This window comes from Macrobrachium nipponense, chromosome 40 (assembly GCF_015104395.2).
Source record: "Macrobrachium nipponense isolate FS-2020 chromosome 40, ASM1510439v2, whole genome shotgun sequence".
Classification (NCBI taxonomy): domain Eukaryota; kingdom Metazoa; phylum Arthropoda; class Malacostraca; order Decapoda; family Palaemonidae; genus Macrobrachium; species Macrobrachium nipponense.
The window spans coordinates 55,891,428-55,911,299 of NC_061101.1; the positions used below are offsets into that span (position 1 = coordinate 55,891,428).

General features: G+C 41.4%; 1 protein-coding gene across 5 annotated transcripts in view; it reads left to right on the plus strand.

Moving 5' to 3' along the window:
• Positions 1 to 12,704, plus strand: part of LOC135212168 (RNA-binding protein Rsf1-like) — a 90,421-nt gene extending 77,717 nt beyond the window's left edge. For 4 of the 5 annotated variants that reach the window (XM_064245596.1, XM_064245598.1, XM_064245595.1 and 1 more), the window contains 3 exons: positions 7,248 to 8,054; positions 10,449 to 10,613; positions 10,953 to 12,704. In XM_064245596.1, coding sequence (XP_064101666.1) covers positions 7,248 to 8,054; positions 10,449 to 10,613; positions 10,953 to 10,998 — 1,018 coding nt within the window. In that variant the 3' untranslated portion in view covers positions 10,999 to 12,704. The remainder of the gene's footprint in view (positions 1 to 7,247; positions 8,055 to 10,448; positions 10,614 to 10,952) is intronic. The other variant, XM_064245599.1, reaches the window with a different exon arrangement.
• Positions 12,705 to 19,872: the final 7,168 nt, after the last annotated feature.

Genomic DNA, 19,872 nt, shown 5'->3' on the forward strand with positions numbered 1-19,872 from the left:
AAGGTCTGAGATAGTTTTAGCTAGATTACGTATTGGCCACACTAAATATACTCACGGGTATCTAATGATGAGTGGAGCGGATAGGCAGGTTCCTCGCTGTTCCACCTGTCATGTGGATTTGACTGTGGTGCATATTTTGGTGGAGTGCCCTCATTTTGAAACCAAACGTAGAGCTTGTTTGCTGCAAATAAGACACTTGTTTCCAATATTTTTAGGTGAAGGTGCTCAGGCAGAGCAAATTATGAAATTTTTAAAAAATATTGGTCTTTTTTACGAATTGTAATTATCTTTTAATTGGTTTAGGTTTCTTGTTTGGTTTTTATGAATGAATGATTTGTATGTTAGATCGGTTGTGTGTGTTTCTTTGTGTAATAGCGAATTTTATTATTCTTAAGATATATATGCGCTGAATGGCCCCTCGGCTCCGGCGCTTGGCTATGTGCCAAAAACTTTATAATCTAATCTAATCTAATCTACAATTATGATATTCATGGGGTTTTTTCCCCTTCAGTTGAACTTGTCATATTTTATTAGGTTTCGACTGAATGCCACTGGAAAGGCGTTTAGTGAGTGGTGCTCAGTAGGCATCAGATTAATTAGTATAATATTGAACACCCTGTGCTAGTGCCTAGACGTTGGAAGCATCGTAAGTGACCTTTTGCTTCCGATAGCCAGTCCTCTCCCAGGCATTCGCATCCAGGTGTGTTGACTCGCTCGCCTTCATAATGCTTTTAAAGGTGGAGATACAGACTTGTCGTCTGCTGAAGAGAAAGGGAATTAGAATTCTGCTCCTGCATTTATATATTTGAGCCTTCTCAAATACTTTTGTACTAGACGCTCTTCAGAATAGTACCGATTCTCATGATGAGCACCAGGTATTACCGCCTAGCTGCTCTAATCTCTGCGCTATCTGAGGCATCTATTCCCTTGCTTCAGCTCACTCTGAGTTTTCCACGCCTCGCCTGACTCCAGCTATTGGAAGTCTGGCTCTACCTGTTGGATGCCTGACGACACAGTCTCCTCGTTCATCATCTTCGATACTTGGGGATCTTTCGTTAGCCACCATTCGAACAGGAAGTTTATATCATTACGACAGACGCGTGGTGAGAAGTTGCAAGTTCTCGCAAACCTTTTGCTCAGTCAACTCTACCAACTACATTTTCACGATTGAACGGGTTGTAGGTAGAGAATGCTTATTTTGGTGGGTAAAAACCACTGCTGCTCTCTTTTCAGGAAGCATCTTTTTCACTTAGGTAAATACATTTTCTTGTCTGGTTTGCTATCATCACCGCAAGTTGATGATGGTGTGAGTTATCGCCCGGTCCTGCTAGCTCTGAGAAGAGAGGCCAAGAACAGTCATCCTCTCTCTCTCTCTCTCTCTCTCTCTCTCTCTCTCTCTCTCTCTCTCTCTCTCTCTCTCTCCACTTCCTGGGTTACACCGAGCGGAACGAAGAAATAGAGGAACTCGACGGATTTCACTCCCCAGAGTTTGGATGCATGAGACTGTTCCTGGTTCGATTTTCAGATCTCTCCAGTGTACCTGTTTTGGGGAACAGCAAGTTTGTCATAAACTAGTCGTCTTCGGTGTCCTCTTATCGCCGTAGAAGCTTCCCATCAGGATAGCTCCACCTTCGCTGCCTTCATTAGATAATGAATGAGATCTGCTTCCATTCCTTATTCTTTTTTTCTTCGAAGTGAAGAAGGATTAGGCTGATGCTCAGTGGACAGAAGCCTACAAATATATGTACAGGCAGTCCATGGGTTACGAAGGGGGTTCCATTCTTGAGAAGCGTTGTAAGCCGAAAATCGTCATAAGCCGGAACAACGTGAAAAATCCTAAGAAAACCGTACTTTTAATGCTTTTGGTGCATTGAGAACTATGTAAACTGCATTCTTATTGCATTTTTCATTAAAAAAAAACCTTCAAATATTGATTATTTTGCATTTTTGGTGTCATATTTCTTCTGGCACATCAGCGTTGTAGGCGTCGTAACCCTGAATATAATTGAAAAGCGCCTTAATCTCGGAACGTCGTAAGCCGAACCCGTCGTAACCCAGGGACTGCCTTACTTTTATATTCTCCTTGTGAGATATAAGTCTATTATCAGTTGTACTGTCTGAGTACAAGCTTACGTATATCTATAAGTTAATTCTTCTGATGATTGACCAAGACAAATAGTACCTTCTTTTAATTCCCTGAAATTCAGGACAGCCTTTCAGGCCTCCCAAGAGTTTTTGGTTTTAATTTTGATACAACTAGTGGTATTGTTTTAGCAACAACACAGGGTTGGCAATATCACCGAACAAGGGGCTTTTCTTTCCCCCTTGTTTTGGTTAACATGTAGGTGCTCAAGGGTATCTGTCATACAGTCGATAGCTTTATGAGACTAATGCATTCCAAGGCAGAATGTGCTACCAAGTATGTTAGCCTACGGAGTAGAGTGAGGAGCAGATTACTGCCTTCTCACAGTTTTTGTTCATTGTAGTATTGTTTCTCCTCTGTCAAAGGTTAACTTATAATTTTGATCTCTGCCCGGCCATCACAGACTTAAGTCTCTGGTTGGCTCTGGATTCTCGTCTATGGTTGATATTTTCTGCTCCACAGTTGCCATTGTGAGAATCATTGGACAGATTTCTCATTAAACTCATATCTCTTCTGTTTACCTATGGTACAACAGAAGTCTGTAAGTCTTCTGCTTCGTCGCAATTGATCCATAGCGCACTGCAATGATTAGAATGATTTTTCGGACAAACACTGTGGTTTTGTGTCTTCCATATTCTTTTTTCTAATTCGTAATGTGTTCAATTAGTTGTTCACCCCAAATTGGAGTGAGGTTGGAAGACGTAGCCTGATAACTCTGTTCCCAGTGTGAAGAGAAGAGTTCCTCCCAGAACCTGTCTCTTCCTCTGTCTAAACATGTTGTATTCTAGTTTATGTGGACTGCATGTTTAAGACACACTCAGTGTTATCAAGTGTTTTTTGGCCTACTTTAAAGCGAAGCCAACGATGTAAGAACAGCTTCTACTTTCTTAGTTTACAGGCGTTATTTGCTCTTGATGCCCATTCTGCCATCAAGCTACTGGAGGCGTAAGTGATCTGTGCTTAATATCATTTTGATGTAGGCTTTAAAAAAAGAAAAATAGAAAAAAATTCGAAAATTATCAGTACTTCGAGACCATTTTTAGTGACTGGCATGGCATCGCGGAAGGAAGCACAGGATGTTCTCTTATTATCTCTTCACCTTTTCAGTAAGGTGCTGAGTTTGGAGAGTCAGGGGGTACACAGTTATACTGGAGTACCCACCACTCTCAGTGGATGGATCTTAACTTTATTTCAGTGTAAGTGTCAGTGTTTTCTGGTTTCATTTTGGTGCTGCACCCAGGGCAAGATGTGCCCTGTGCTGTGAGTATATTCATGATCTTGACTAACTAATCTATTGAGACTGGATTTCTGTCCATGAAAATTAGATGGAATATGTTGAATGTGCTTGTATGAAAAAAAATTTGTTCTAAAAACATGACTGTCGTTAACCTAAGGCATCTAGCCAATGGTGGAATAATTGTGATACTAGGTTTTGCATTATTTGCAGTAATTTTTTAAAGAATTGCAAGGAAATTATCATGAAGTTGATTTCAAGTATTAGTAGTTTATGGTTATCCTGTTGCACTGAGACAATGTGTTCTGTTAAGGAAGGGAAATTTGAAAACTGCATAGACATTTTTAATTTTGTTACAGTACTTTGGTAATTATATCTTTTCATTTACCAGATTTTGTATGAAAATTGCTTCTTGTTCGTGATGAGATGTGCAGCATAATGCCCTTATTTAACCTAGGCATGATTCAAGTAAGAAGAGAGAGCAAGGAATGAAATGTACTTGATATTTTCATTTTAATCACTTCTAATAAAAACCAAATTATTTGTAATTAAAACTTCAAATTATTTATAATGTTCAGTGCCAGTCTGCCTCATGTAAATATATTTTTTCCAAGGTGTTTCATGTAAGTTAGATGGAAAATTAATTGGCCATGACTCCAAAGACAATTTTTGCTGTGGTAAAGGTGCTTGGTCTTACATTGAGCGTACACACCCTGCATTGTGTTTTGAGTAGAAAACTATGATGGAAAATGGAAAAATGCTTTTGAAAATGTATGCTGGCACCTTGAACAGAAATTCTTCCAGATTGATTCATAAGCACAGAATACTATTTATAAAATTATTAAATATAATGATGAATTTACTATTGTTGAAGGTAGCTTATATCTCTGTGCCAATAGGCAAGTTATCATTCAAACAAAAGATCAAATGGCAGCCAGAATGACTGTCTAGTATGCGTGTTCTCCACCAGGTGTTTTTTAATGTTTTAGCTCCTGTCAGTATTCTCCTTGCCTCCATTTTGTGTAGGTGCATATTGGTATTACTTCATGGCTGTTTGCTGTTATCATGGTACTGAAAATTTAATTTTCTTAGGATGCCTCTACTGGAATCAAGGCCAAGAATGTCAGGTTCTGTAAGAATGACTACTATGTTAGAAGGATGTTGATTATTTAGGAGATAAACTTTGTTCGCACCAGCTGTTGTGTTATAAGTGTGACCTTGTGAATAGGTGCAAGGAAGCAGGAATATTTGAAGGACTTAAAGTTCGTTAGTATAGGAAGAGAAGGGAAGCAGATAGATTGCAAACTTGCTAGTAAGGTCTGGTTATCAACCTATCATATCTCCCCCTTAGGACCTTCTTCTATAGTTATCCTTAATCAGTCTATGCTTTTATCAGTTCAGGACAAGCGTTATTCAGGACGTAAACCTTATTTTGGTTAGTACAAGGTTTCACTGACTTGGATAGGGAACCAATCGGAGTCCCCCCATAGTGTGCAGTCAATATCGCATTCCCTTATAAGAGGTAAGGTGGTTCCCTCGCCTATCTGTAACCTGAGCCTAGGAATACTCTGCAACAGTTGGAAGAGTCCGCTGCCAGGGAATTGGGTTGGTTAGGGGGGCGATTTGGTTCTGTGAGCGCCATCACCTGCCTCTCAATTTTTCACGATCTGAGTCTGGTATGGTATAATGCATTAGCTGAAAATCATTTTGGTAAATATTAATCTTTGGTACATTGGTGACTTTTACCTTCATCAGCACTAGTTAGAGGTTGTTAGAACAAATAGGACTAATTATATAGGTATGTATACAGTGGTCCCCGTATTCATTGGGGGTGCATACCACACACACACACACACGTGTTTAGAGTCCGCGAATAGTTGGAACCCCTATAAAAATGCTGAAGACAGCCTATTTTCAGGTAAAACTCAAGAAAAACCCTCAAAATTTTTATACCTGGTTTCTTTTAATTGTTTTATCACAAAAAATGTATTTTATGATGAGATGTGTCGACGCAGTCTGTTTAACCTATCTCTTCATCTTTTGTTCATGCTAAATCCATTTCTGCTAGCCTATTCCTCTTTCTTCATAGAAATACAATTGTTCGTGCTTTTCATTCTTTTCGTCAGCTATTGGTTAATCTTACACCGCCACCGCCTGCCTGGGTTAATGATTCTCTTTCCAAATCTACATGGTTACCATATTTGCTGTTGTTTCCAAGCTAGATATATTGCTAGTGACATAGCTTCCTGAGGATGTGCAGTATGGGAATGCTCTCAAGTCTGTTGACTTACTTTCGGATGAGGTGGGAGTCTCTCTCTCTCTCTCTCTCTCTCTCTCTCTCTCTCTCTCTCTCTCTCTCATTGAATCAGTGTGTCTCCTTCAGTTTGATCCGTGTTTGCTGGAGTGTTATGCTTAGCTGTATCCTCAGTTGAAGAAAGAGACCACATAGGGATCAAGTCTTGGTTGTCTTCAAGTATTCTGACACCTTAAGTATTAGGAAAAAGAGACCCAAGCTTTCTCCTTCAATTAGAGTGCATTTTGTACTACTGCCCACAAAGTCTGCTGGGGCTTGACTAATGGTGATACAGCAGCTTAAGACTTCTTAGGTTGAAGATTCGGTTTTCTTTCTCTTTCCTGTGAAGATGATGAACTTGAGACTGACAAGTGCTTTAGACATGCTGACAGAGAGTTTTGGTTTAGATTGTTGAAGTTTTTATTTTTATTATTCTTTTATTAGGCATTGGCTCAGTATAGTTGCCCCTTCCCTGCGTCAGCTTAGAGAAGTTTAGGTACCAGCTTAGTGTGTCTGTGGTGCTAGCTTTTAAGTGTTTTTTGCACCAGCAGGAGTTAGTGAGGAAAAGTGTTAGTTTTTAACTTGCACAGACTGCTCTTCGCTTCACACAATGAGACCCTTGTTCCCTGAAAAGAATCCAACTTCTGGCGGGAGTAAGATCCGGAAAGGATTCAAGATCGGTTAAGAATGTTTCGGGTTTTGTACAAGAAACATTTAGCTTGTGACTGGCTAAGTGGATTTTGTTCAGCTGCACTACCTGCCATCCTCTTCTCAATGTGGGAATCTGCTATTTTTAACAGTAGGTAAGATTCATCCCAAATAATATAAGAAGGACCTCAGCGGCGTGGTTGGTAAGGTATTAGCATCCCACCTCTGTGGTCGCGGGTTCGATTCTCGACCATTCCATTGAGGAGTGAGAGATGTGTATTTCTAGTGATAGAAGTTCACTCTCGACGGGGTTCGGAAGTCACGTAAAGCTGTTGGTCCCGTTGCTGAATAACCACTGGTTCCATGCAACGTAAAAGCACCATACAAACAAACAAATAATATCAGTTTTCAAAATGAAATTTATTATTGGGGTACTTACTTAATGGTGAAGAAGACCCCATCCAGCCTCCCCATAACGTAGTGGGCTACTAAGGAGAATTCTGAATTGAACAAAATGTTTGAAACACCTGGTGGACAACAGATGTACTAGACAGTCATCTAGGCATCTATTCAATCTCTGTTTGAATGCCAACTCGCTTATTGGTCCGGAGATATAAGCTATCTTTAACAGTAGGTAAGTATCCAAATATATTGTATTATGAAAATTTATATATTTTGGAGGGTTAGAGAGAAAGTGGTTGTCTGCTGTGGGAGTAGTAAAAGAGCCAAGCTGACAGTGTTGTAAGTGATCACCAAATTTTAACAAATTATGCTAAACTTATTTCACAGTTAATAGTCATGAAATCGTAGACTATTTGATGTTTTAAGAGAGACAAATGTAGGTATTTTATAGTTAGTTCACTGTAAGTTGTGAAGGTTGTATTAGCTTAAGGCACATTTTAATTTGATTTTTTTTTTCTGTGTTTCAGTAAGACGAAGAACACACGAGTGTTCCTAGAGCATCTACCAAAAGACATACGCAAAGATCAAGTTGACAAGACGTTTTCCAGATATGGAAAGATAGCAAAAGTTTATCTTATCTACGACCCACCAGGTTCAGGCTTTGTTGAATATGTTGATGCACGGGACGCAGAATATGCAGCAAACCAGATGGATGGAGCAGATTTCATGGGCTCTCGAGTGTCTGCACGCGTAACAAGAGGAGGCATTGCCCGAGGACGAGGTCGAGGGCGAGGTGGCCGTGGTATTAGTAGAGGGGGCTATGACAGAGGTGGTAGAGGAGGAGGGTATCATTCAAGCAATTATGGTGGGGGCCAGGGTTACTATCCTAGGGGGGGTGGTGGTTATAGGGGGGGTTATTCACGTGGGGGATATAGGGGTTCTGACAGAGGTGGTTATGGAGGTCGAGGTGGATATTCACGTGGTGGCGGCAGTTACTCAAGAGGAGGTGGCGGTTATTCCCGAGGAGGCGGAGGCTATTCCCGAGGCAATAACTACTCAAGAGGAAGCGGCTACTCCAGAGGCTTTTCTCGTGGAGGTTACAGCAGCTCCGGCAACTACGACAATTATGAGAAGTACGAAAAATCTAGTCAAAAGCCAGCTGAGAACGGCTACTCTCGCTACCCCTCGGGTGACAAGTACAAGTCTCACTATTCAGATGACAAGTATGAGAGCTACAGCGGGTCGCGCCGGGAGGAGTACCAGCGCAGCCGTTCACCAGTCAGCCAATCACCTGATCACTATCGTACTGCCTCTCCTGGCTACCAGCGCACCAGGTACCCTGCTAACGCCACTCCAGGAGCTGTCACGTGATGATGTTGGCTAATGCAGTAATTCATTAAATAAGCACATCTAAAATGAAATGAAAACAAATGCAGGGCCTCTTGATTATTCAGTTAGCACGTATTTTATACTTGGCCAGTTTCTTGAATGAAAATATGTAAAAAAATTCAGTTAACCTTTGTATAAAAGGAGTGAAATTTAAGAAATAACAATGGGAGATATAAATAACAGAAAAAATCCTTCAAGATTTAAAGAACATAAAGGATCATATGTCAGTTCCTGGATATGCAGACTATGAATATATAAGAAGTACAGTACAGTAATTGTTCAGTAGTCCTAGAAAACTTCCTGCTTATGATAAAATTTTTCTTTTTCAGAATTTTGCCATTGTTCATGCTAACAGTCCTCAGTTGCAGGGAAAAGGAAGAACGAAAAGGAAGCTGGTTCACAATGAAATTACTTTTCAGAAAAGGCTGCTGAGCTGAAATCCCAAATCAGTTGTTCGGAGTGACGGAAAAAGGGATATGTCCAGCTTTGTTAATTGAAATAATTTAAATTGTTATTTAGTTGGAAGTTTTCTGATTTTGATGTTGTGTTTTCTGTCTATTTTTGTTTGCATGCTTTTGAGTGCAACCCAACAAGTTGACAAGGAAAGGAAGTAAGGAAAATATGAAAAGTTAGTAAACTGGTGCCAAGGAAAGTTTGTCTTTGTGTTGCTTGAAAATTTCTTTAGAAAACTTGAAAAATGTAGATGATACAATGGAAATTTACTGTAAAAAGGATTAAGAGTATTTTATAATAAAAAAGCAAACAAATGATATTACTTTTCAACGGTGGCATAATTTAAAGCTGTTTGAAAGTTGAGAGGCAGACGATATGAGAAATTGGTGTTGGCTTTATTGGCAGTTTTAGAATTTAGTAATTAGTTCAGTATCTTTTCAATATGACATTAGTTGAGACTAAAATTTGTTGCAAATAAGGTATACTACCTTTAGGGAATCACACACTTTTATATTGGATTGGCTAATGAATTTTTATGATATTGCTGATAAAATGGTTATGATGGTGGTGGGTTGATAAATTTCAAATTTAGTGTTAAGTATTCAGAGTTGACATAAAAGGAAATGTCCTTAACTTTGGTAAGGTATTGCAAGCCAAGAAAATTTTCAGCTTGACAAGAAAAAAAAAATTGGGAGTTTCTTTGAACAAATTTTAATGCGTTAATACTGTCGATTATTTGAAAAAACATAGAAAAAATGCACATATTTTGAAATGGTTCTTAAGACATTTTGGAAAATAAGAATAAAAACTTAAATTTGCAGAAGATAAGAGTTGACTAAATGCTGGCACAGAGTTTCATATCCATAGTAAAGGATGTGAATTGTGGTGAAAAAAATTAAAAGTTGAAAAGGAACTGGTAACATATGATGAGAAAATTATGTTGTCCTAATAAAATTTCAAACACTGAAAGGTCAGAAAAGAGAAAATTATGTTGTCCTAATAAAATTTCAAACACTGAAAGGTCAGAAAAGAAATGCATGAGGTTAATTAGAAAATCACCATTTTCACGTCTGATTAAAATGATGAAAGGATAAGAAAGCTGTAATGGAAAATCCTTTGAGGAAGATAACTGAAGTCTGGCATCTACGTTGTAAGAAGAATTGAAAATTTTTCAATTATAGATTGACACTTCAGAAAATGTAATCGATAAAAGGTTTTGAAGACTCAAATGAGATTTACAGAAGGATCTGAATCATGCGCGGAAATCATAAATTTTTTGAAAAGTACTGAAAAGATTGTGAGAAAGTCAAATTTGCTACATTGGAAAACGAGTTCACAAACTGGAGAAAAGTATTGTAAAATAACTAGAATATGAATTGTCTCTTCCCAGTCAAGTAAAATGTGTAGAAAATGTTACTGAAAAAGGATAGCTTAAAAGAAGAAGTTGAGCTTTTCAAACGGAATTTGTAGGAATGGAAAAAATCAGTTATTTGTTCTGAAAAGAAAGTAAAGTAAAAGCAACACATCAAGCTCATTAAAGACACGTATCATGGAAGTGGTTAACAATGACAACATACTGCTGCCATTCACTCTCCAGTAAGCCAACAACTAGCAGGTGAATGAGAGCCTACAGCAAATGGAATTGTGCGGGTGAGTCTTTGTAGCACGAATGATTGTCAACTTCAACTTTGCATCCATCTTTAAAGTCATCTTAAACGGAAGTCCTTGCCTACTTATGTTAGCTTCTTGGGTTGCCTAATAAACATTTTAGTTCTCATTCCTTATCATTTTTGAAGAGAAATAAAAGTGGAGAGCTAAGAAGTATCCGCTGCTGTGCTTGGCGGTGGAGTTCTATTACAGCGGTTAAATAGCTAGCATGGTTGCAGGTCTCGGTCTCCAATTGGTGGTGGGTATGGCAGCTCTTCTCGCCACTATCCCTCTTCTTCGTCGCCTCCCTCATCCAGGGAGGTTGTACGAACCTCACGCTCTCGTGATTCACGTGGCTATAGCCCAGACCGGTCATACTCTCACTCACGCAAAGGATACACCAGGTAGAATGACATTTCTCCATCGTTCTCATATCAACTTGAGAAAATCTGATAGATGGCAAATATGTGACGGAAAACTGACTTGAAAAGTGTGTAAAAGTGAATATAACCATTGCAACCTAACACTTAATATGAATAAGAATAAATGATAATAGATTCACAAGCTAATTGCAAATTATGACGGTATCTGCTAAAGAAAAGGGCTATTATTTTACATACATGGGAAGTGTCAGTAGAATGTTTAGTTCTTATTTATTAAGTAAGGAATTTAATCTCTCTACTTTCAGGATGATTTATTATCATATTAGCTTTTTGACAGAATTTTATCTTTCCTTTGCCTAGTTCATCTTACGGAGGACGTCGCAGCCCTGTTGATGCCAGCTACTAGAAAACAGGGCAGTTGGGATCGTTGTACGTCGGTTCCTTTGTGAAGCAGAGAAATAAGGATGCCAGAATATCTTAGTAAATATATGATAAAAACTATAACTGTAAAAGTGGAAAATGCTGTGTAGCGAGTAGCAGTTGGAAATAGATGTTTATCATGTCGGTCTTTTCAGAAAATTGTGGATGTACTGTAATATATGTTTTGTTTGAAAATAATGGTATTTTTGAAAAGTTTTACAGCCTTAAAAGTCTGAAAAAAGGAAAATAATATCAGCAATGAAAAATTTCCCTCCCCACCCTGGAACGCACAACCTTGATAAAAGTATCATGAAGTAAATGAAATTTGATTAAGGAAGATAATTTGAAATAGTGCAGATAAGCAAAGACTGCCATATATGTATTAAGATATGTGGGAGAAAAAAGCTATTATAAAAAAAGTTGTAGAACCAAGGGTTGTTGGTGCATTTCAGGTGACACTGAAACGGGTGGTTGTTTTTGGACGATTTATGCAGCTGTGGAACTTTTCTCACCAGAGGCTAGAACCATTCTCTTGTTTATTTGGTGAAAATCACAGTAAATCTGTCCAATGGGAATAAAAAGAAAATAAGAGTACAGTATAATATTAATATAGAAACAAGAAATGGCATTAGCACTCGAGAATGGTTTAAAGGCTTTTTGGGTCTAATAATAATTATAATATAAAGGTTTTTGAAATAGAGTAACAATACAATTGATAGTAACTAGTGAATCAGAAATATTGTATTAAGTTCATTTTGGATAAAATAGTTTTAAATGTGCTTCTATAACCTGTTGCATTCAAAATGAAGTATGTGTCAATTGAAATGTGTGAACTTGAAATAGTTTTGCCATATATTCATAGTTACAATGGAATGAGTTTCCTGATGTTTCATGGTTTTCAGAATACTGTACCAGTACCTGTCGACTGAAATGTGCATTTGAACTTGAAATTATTTCAACTTTTCTTCAGAGAACTTGTTTTTTCTCATGTTTCATTGTTTCCTTGTGTAAGAGGAGTTCTGTAGAAATATTGCTAATGCTAAAAGAAGGAAAAGCTAATACTACTTGATGCAAACACAGAAGAGGAAAAAATATACTATAAGGCTGTAACTGAAGGTCAGGGTGAGGAAAGGTGGGGATGGGGAGAGACACTGGAAGGCGCATGTCCTCACATACACTGCCAAAATACTATTACTGTTGTTGTCTGGGTTTCAGCTGTAATCAGTATCCAGTAACTTGTGATGATGATACATCCATATTTTTGATATGGCTAAAAGACTTCTCTACGTACAAGGTAATATAGCTGCCTTGTTCATCCAAGTATGACGTTCTACAGTATTTGTCACATTAGATGCAGCGAGGTCTGTCAGTATGTTTAGTATGCAGATCTTCATATACAAGGAAAAAGTGCAATGTTACATTTTGTATAAGGCTTCAGGTGGAGAATCCATATTATCTGGGTGTTTAGTGAGAATTTTTGATAGATAGTACTATAAACTTTTTATATCTTGACACCTCCTTTCATGAATGTTGGTCACAAACTTGCAGAAAAAAAGAAAGGAGTAGATTTCTACTTTTGAAAAAGAAAGGTACTTCCACATTGAAGTCAAGCTTAGCAAGTTACTGGTCTGATTTTAGAGTATATTTCCACCTTCAAATTGTACACATTTAATAAACTGTTCCAAAAACTTGGATAGTGGTATTATTTAAAAGATTGTCTCCTTATATTGACTGCCCTTGTAGTTTTTTCTTTTTTTGCTTTATGTGAGTTTTTGGTAGTATCATTAACAAGGAAAATTGTGTGAGGTGATTGTAACACTGTACAGTGTCGTTTGTGACACTATGCATTTGTGTATGGCCTGTAGCATGAAATTAAGTTTTTTGGAATTTGAGCTCATGTTTTGACCATACCAATGTCACTAGACTTTTTGAAAAAATATGTATGAAAGGTGCATTGAATCGTTCGTAATTGGGTTCTTTGAGATTGGTGCTTTGTTCATACACAAACAAACCTTCGGTCTTAAAAAAAGGATAATTTCTAACGCCCAGCTGGATCCGGATATATGGCAAATGAAAGCAAGGAATCTTTTGGGATTTGGCAATGCGTACGTATATCAGGTGAAGAGTGGTCAAGGACCATGCACCCACGCCACAGAGTCTGTCTTTCTTAAAACTGCCTGGACAAAGTTTTGGTTGACCTCTCTCGACCTTTACCCGGTTCATTGCCCGTTTTGAGTGTGTGTGTGTGCTGTTATTAGAGCTTCTGCTCCTCGGCCTCATCAACGTGTGTGCCCCGGAACTCCAGGTTTTCCAGGTTCTTGATTTTGGCTTCGGCTGTGACAGACCCACAACACTTGTATTAGGTGCCATTCCAACGTTTACTGCACGGAATGCCTTGCGTGTCCTAGAGAGCAGTGGAAGGTATTTTATAGTCACTTCCATCGATGATGTCACTCCAAGTTGTCTCCGCTGCGCTGCCTCGCTTGTCTATGTCGTCATAGTTTGCTGCCTTGACAACATCTCTGCCATCCAGTTTGCTGTATCTCCCTTGCATGTCGTCGGCCCCTTCTCATGCTGATCCATCTCAGGCTTTATGCCAGGCGTATTCTTAAGAGATTAGACTCTGTTTTAGAAGATAAGTTTGCTGCCATATCGGCTGGGAGGACTGGAAGCAAATGTGTTGCTTGGCCCCCACCTCCTGTGAAGAGATTTTTTAAGGAGCCAGTGCTGTTCCTCTCCTTCTCCCCCATCTCTGCCACGTCTGCGTATCAAGCGTTGGAAAGCTAAGGACTTTGCCCTCTCTTCGTCTGCGATTGAGGAGCAGTACGCCTGTGTTCCTGCGAGTGTTGGTGTTACTAAGAATGTTAGTGTATCTTCCCCTGTGCAATCTGCAGTGGCTGCATCGTCCATGAAGTCTTGAGTGTGTTGCAACCTCCCTTGTTCGTGCACGTGTTGCAGGTGCTTCCGCTTCTCCTCCAGGGCCTATTCATCTACCTAGTATTTGTAGGAGTTCGACTCCTATCTCAAGTGTTCAGGATTCCTCACCAACACGTTCATATATCTGCCCCGCCTGTGCTTTTATGCAGCCATGTTAGAGAGTCATCTGCTGTGGTTGGTTAGTCGCAGGAGTTGGTGCTTGGATCCAGCCCAGACAGGTTAGTTGGTTTTTCGGGCTGTTTGGTTGCTGGTTCTTCTGTTAATTTACACGAGGAAGGTGCTTTAGATAACCCTGCACATCCTTCTCGTCGTTGGTCTTCGTTGCCGGAGCAGGAGACACGCAAGACTTTACAGAAGTTGTCATTCTCATTCTTGGATTCAACAATTTGGAGAGTAGGACTCAGGCTTAGTCGTCTTTCACTTCTTCCTGCTTGGAAGCCTTGCTGGGAGCTACGCAGGATCCCAAGTCATCATTTCAACTTCCCTTGTCGGGGCATGTCCAGTCGGTCTTGCATAAGGTTAATGCCTCTGTTTCAGATCGGGACGGTTCGCTTCTCTCTAGGGGCAGCCGATTGGACTTAGTCGGAAATGACTGCTTAAACAAATAATAATAATAAAAAATTCTCTCTAGGGGCTCTGCCAAGTTGATACGCCTGCCTCTCACGAGGCATAGGAAGTAATGTCGCGTCATTTTAACCCAGACGTCATTCGTCTGAAGCCGGGATTGACTTTGGAGCAAGTGAGGTTGGTGGCTCCATCCTTGTCTCCACAGGATGCCTCAGCCTTGGAGTCTACAGCAGCCTCCGTGTTGCAGACGGTTTCTTGGCTGGACTTCTGGTCAGTGGTCATTGCCAAGATAGCTTCTGACAGGTCCCCAGAGGGGTTGGTGAGTGCTTTCCTCTCTTGCCAGTTTGTTGCAGTCCGGAGGCAAGGCGTTTTCGTATCTTGCTCACCTGTGTTAATTTATGCTAACCTTCTGATTAGAAGAGACGCGGCTTTATCCAGGATGGAAAGATCAGTTGACCCTGAGTCTTTGCTAGCATTGAGGAATGGAGATCTTTTGGAATCACAATTTCTGTTCCCTCGGACTGAGCTGGAGGATGCGATAGACTGGCAACGGGCTGACACCAAGACAGATTAGTGCACCAGGCTGTGTCTTAAGTCAGTCTCTCATCCTCGGAGATATTCGGCTCCTCCTCCTCCCTCTACCAAGCAGCAGTCACGATGGTCGTCGCCTGGTAGGCCGTCAAGCAGTTTGGTTTCGGCAGGGCCTCCTTGTTTGTTCCAGCTTAGGTCAGTGGACCAACATCCTTTTCCTTTAAGCTTAGAAGGGCCCCCAGGGGCAAAGGTAAAGGGGGTCGTCGGTAGGTTAGGCTCCTCTCCCGTGCCTGGGGTGGGAGGGTGCCTGGCAGGCCATTGAGCCAAGCGGCAGAGAAGTGAGTGGTAGATGTCCTTCGGGTTGGGTATCTGCTATTCGACTTCTCTCCCCCTCTCTTGGACAAGCCGCTGCTCAGGAGGGTGTATCCTCTAGATTCTCTGAAGTTCTTGGCTCTCTGGGAGGAAGTGCAGAGGATGCTGGACAAGGATGCGATAGAGGAAGTGGTGTGTCCGTCTCCGGGGTTTTACAGTCACGTCTTGGTGCCCAAGGTGTCGGGGGGTTGGAGACCTGTGATCGACTTATCCACCTTGAATCACTTCATCAGGAAGACAAGGTTCAAGATGGAGACCCACGTTCAGTGTTGGCAGCTGTGAGGGAAGGCGACTTCATGCTGAGTATAGACATGAGGGACGCATACTTCCAGATCCCTTATTCATCCAACGTCCAGAAAGTTCCTCTGCTTCTCTCTCAGAGACAAGGCCTTCGAGTTCAAAGTCCTGTGCTTCGGGCTGACCACATCCCCTCAAGTGTTCACAAGGGTCTTCTCGACGATTGGTTGGTCCTGGCAGGTTCCAGGAAGAGCCGAAGCTGCTGCAGGACAGAGATCATCTGCTTCAGTTTTGTCTGGAACTGGGCATCATGGTCAACCAGGAAAAGTCAAACCTCTTACCCAGTGAAAGGATTCTCCACCTGGGCATGGTCATCGATACGGCATTGCAAGAGTTTTCCAGTCAGATCAGAGGTTGGAGAAGTTGCGAGTGGTGGCGCGCGACTTCCTGTTGCAATCACATCAGTCAGCTCATCAGTGGCAGGTTCTGGAAGTTTTTTCTTCCCTGGAGAAGCTGGTCCCTCATGGGCGTCTTCATCTTCGGTCTCTTCAATGGAGACGGGGAATTCTGGTCTCCAGCGGGGGACTTACCCGTTAAAGGTTCCTCTGTCTCTGGAAGTGAGAGAAGACCTTTGTTGGTGGTTGGACGACCAAAATCTTTTGAAGGGTGTTCCTCTGTGTTCTCTCCCACCGGACCTCTTTCTGTTTTTAGATGCCTCCCTTGCAGGCTGGGGGGCTCATTTAGGCGGCCTCATTGTCTCAGACGTTTGGAGTTTGAAAAGACAAAAGCAGCATCTCAACGTCTGGGAGTTAAAGGCAACCTTCCTGGGTCTGAAGGAGTTCGGGAGAAAGGAGAGGGTCATTCTGCCGTTCTCATGTCGGACAACACCATGGGGGTTGCCTATGTGAACAAGCAGGGAGGCCTGGTTTCACGTCAACTTCACATCTTGACCGTCGAGGTTCACCAGTGGGCGGTCGGCAATTCGGTAAGAGCTCTCAGCCAGGTATATCCCAGGCAAACGGAATGTTGTCGCAGACAAACTCAAGTCATTGGGATCAGATCCTTGGCACAGAGCGGTCCCTTCATCAGATAGTAGAAGACAAACTCTTCCAGGTTTTGGGGGAGACCCATGCTGGACCTTTTTGCAACTTCGTTCAATAGGAAACGAGATATTCTGATCAGTGGTTCCAGATCCTTTAGCGTTAGCGGAGGATGCGTTCCAACATCCCTGGGACAACCTGAAGGTGTATGCCTTCCCTCCGTTTTGTTTGATCTGTCAAGTCCTGAACAGGCTGATGAGTTCTGTACAGGGTCTTCCCCTTTGGCAGCATCTCATGTGTCAGCCGCATGCAGAAAGATTCCACCAGTCTTCACGGTTGGAGGTTATCAAGTATCTCCTCCGAGTGAGAGGCTTTTCTCAGAGAACAGCAGGGCACATGTCCAGCAGTCTCAGAAGGTCGACCTCTGCAGTTTACTAAGGCAAATGGGCGATCTACTGTGATCGGTGTCGTAAACGGGGTTTTTCTCTACTCGGAACCTTTATTCACCATATAGCAGACTTTCTAACCTTCCTCAGAGATGAGAAATGTTTGTCCGTTTCTGCCATTAGAGGCTACAGTGCGGCCCTGAGCTTAGTGTTACGCCTTAGAAGTATCAACATTCATCCTGGGAACTCTCCTAGCTAGTTAAGGGGTTTGAGTAATCGAGTTCTCCTAGGGAGCTCAAGCCTCCGACGTGGGACATTTCCTTGGTTCTGAGAAGTTTCACTAAGGGTCCATATGAGCCTTTGCGTTGCTTGTCTGACAGGAATTGACGCTCAATACGGTTTTCTTCCTGGCCTTGGCATCTTTGATGATAGTAGGGGAGCTACACAGTCTGAGCTATGATGTGAAGCAACCGGTTGGGGGTCAGTGTCCTTCGAATTTGTCCTTGAATTCGTGGCCAAGACCCAGAATCCCTCTGTGCATGATGATAGGTTCACCACCTTTTCCATTCCATCACTGAATGACTTTGTGGGCAGAGATGCTCAAGAGATTTTGTTGTGTCCGGTCAGGGCTCTGCGTTGCTATCTTGAAAGGACATGGCACCTTAGGCCAGGCTGCTACAGACTTTTTGTTAGCACAGGACATACAAAGAAAGAGGTGTCGAAGAATGCTATCTCTTTTTGGGGAAAGCCATCAGACAAGCATACTAGACTCTTTGATGATTCTGCCGCCTCGTCTGTGTGGGATAGAGCGCATGATGTTAAGGGTATTGGTCCCTCTCTGGCTTTCAAAAAGAACTTGGCTGTACATAGAATGCTGAGCACTAGTACTTGGTTACCCCAGTCCACGTTCACCTCTATCTTAAGGATGTTGCCCACAGATCTATGGACATGTTTTCACTGGGTCCTGCTGTGGTGGCTGCCCAGCAGATTGTGCAGCTAATCATTGCCCTTAACAGGGCACATATGTATCTTACCTAAGATGATTGTGTGGGTGAGAGAATGAGTGATTTTGCTGGTCTCTTCCTTTCTCTTGTACCTTTCCATCTTCCTTCGGGCGGGTTGATGGATAGACACATCAATTGCTGGACTGGTCTGATGCAGGTGAGTAAGGTAGTCATACTGATAGTGTGGTCACTTGGTATGCAGATAACCAACCCTCTATTCAGTAGCATATGCTCCACTCCTTGGCAAAGGGGAGTTGGGAGTGGTAACAAACCCTGGTGTTTGTTTGTCATTGGACAGTCAAAGTTTCTCTTTAGTTAACAATGCAATGATTCTCCCGTATATCATCGTACATCGCTCAGTATCTGGGTGGATAGATATCAATGTATCTAGCTTCTCACGGGCTTCAGTTCCTCTCTGGAAGTTATTTCTTATGGAGCTGGACTTGTGGGTAGGCCCCCAGCCGGTTTATTATGTCTGTACCTCCCTCCGAGTATAAGTCTATCCTATTGTTAGACCGAAGGTTTGTTCGCGTATGAACAAATAACAAATTTTCTAAGACAATTTGCATTTTTTCATAGCTACAAACCTGAGGACTTAACATTGTACTGCCCACCTCTAGCCGCCCCTCTGTCTAGCTAAGACATCCTGAGTTGGGAAAGACTGACACTGTGGCCTAGGTGTGTGGTCCTTGACCACTTTTCACACAATATACGCACGCGTTGCCAGATCTCACAAGATTCGTCGCTTTCATCTGCATTTTAACCGGATCCAGCTTCAGACTAGAAATTATCCTATCATTAAGACCGCAGGTGTACCTATGAAAAATACAAATTGTCTTAGAAATTTTTCATATTTCACAAATAAGGTGAGGTTCTCCATTTGGAAAATTAAATCCTTCCTGTTTTCTCGCTTTCCCTTTCAGGATCATTCGATGCAAGAGGATATCCCCTTGGGAATGGAGATTGTGCGGTGTATTCTCATTAACTTAATTGAAATGTCTTGAAGCATGTTGTACAATTTTTAGAGCCAATAAGTAAGTAAGTATATCTTAGTTGTACCAGACCACTGAGCTGATTAACAGCTCTTCTAGGGCTGGCCTGAAGGATTAGATATTTTTACATGGCTAGGAACCAATTGGTTACCTAGGAATGGGACCTACAGCCTATTGCAGGATTTGAACCATATACGTATATCAAGAAATTAATTTCTGTCACCAGAAATAATAATTTAATTCCGTGTTGGCAAAAGCCGAGAATTGAACTAAGGACCACTGGATTGGTAGCCGAGCGCGAAAACCACTCGTCCAACGAGGAACTTTTAGAACCAATAACTTACTATCTTGATGTAACAGGTAATGTGTGAATAGAGGATTAGCCTTGTGTTCTCACTGTTCTCACAAATAGAAACTATTAAATTTTACATACAAGTATCCTTCCATGCAGGCTGAAACTGTTGGTGACTGGTAACGAGTAGTTAACTAGTGTTTTTGGGATAAGTTGGGGAATACCCCTCACTTTCGCACCATCACCAAGCACATTTTTCTTATGCCCTAATCATGTTAGGATGTCTTGACTGCTAAGTGAACTTTTTGTGTTTTGTTTTTGAGAAATGGAGTTGTGTTGGGAGGTGTTGAGCAAGTAGGAACCTTCATCCATTTCGATTTCTTAGGGTGAATTCCTACTTATGAAAAGTAATCTTCCTTTCAGTTTCAGCAGTTTTGCCGTTGTAGGGGAGAATTACTGATGTTCGGAAGGTTTTAGCAGAAGAGGTAGCCTTCCAGAGTTT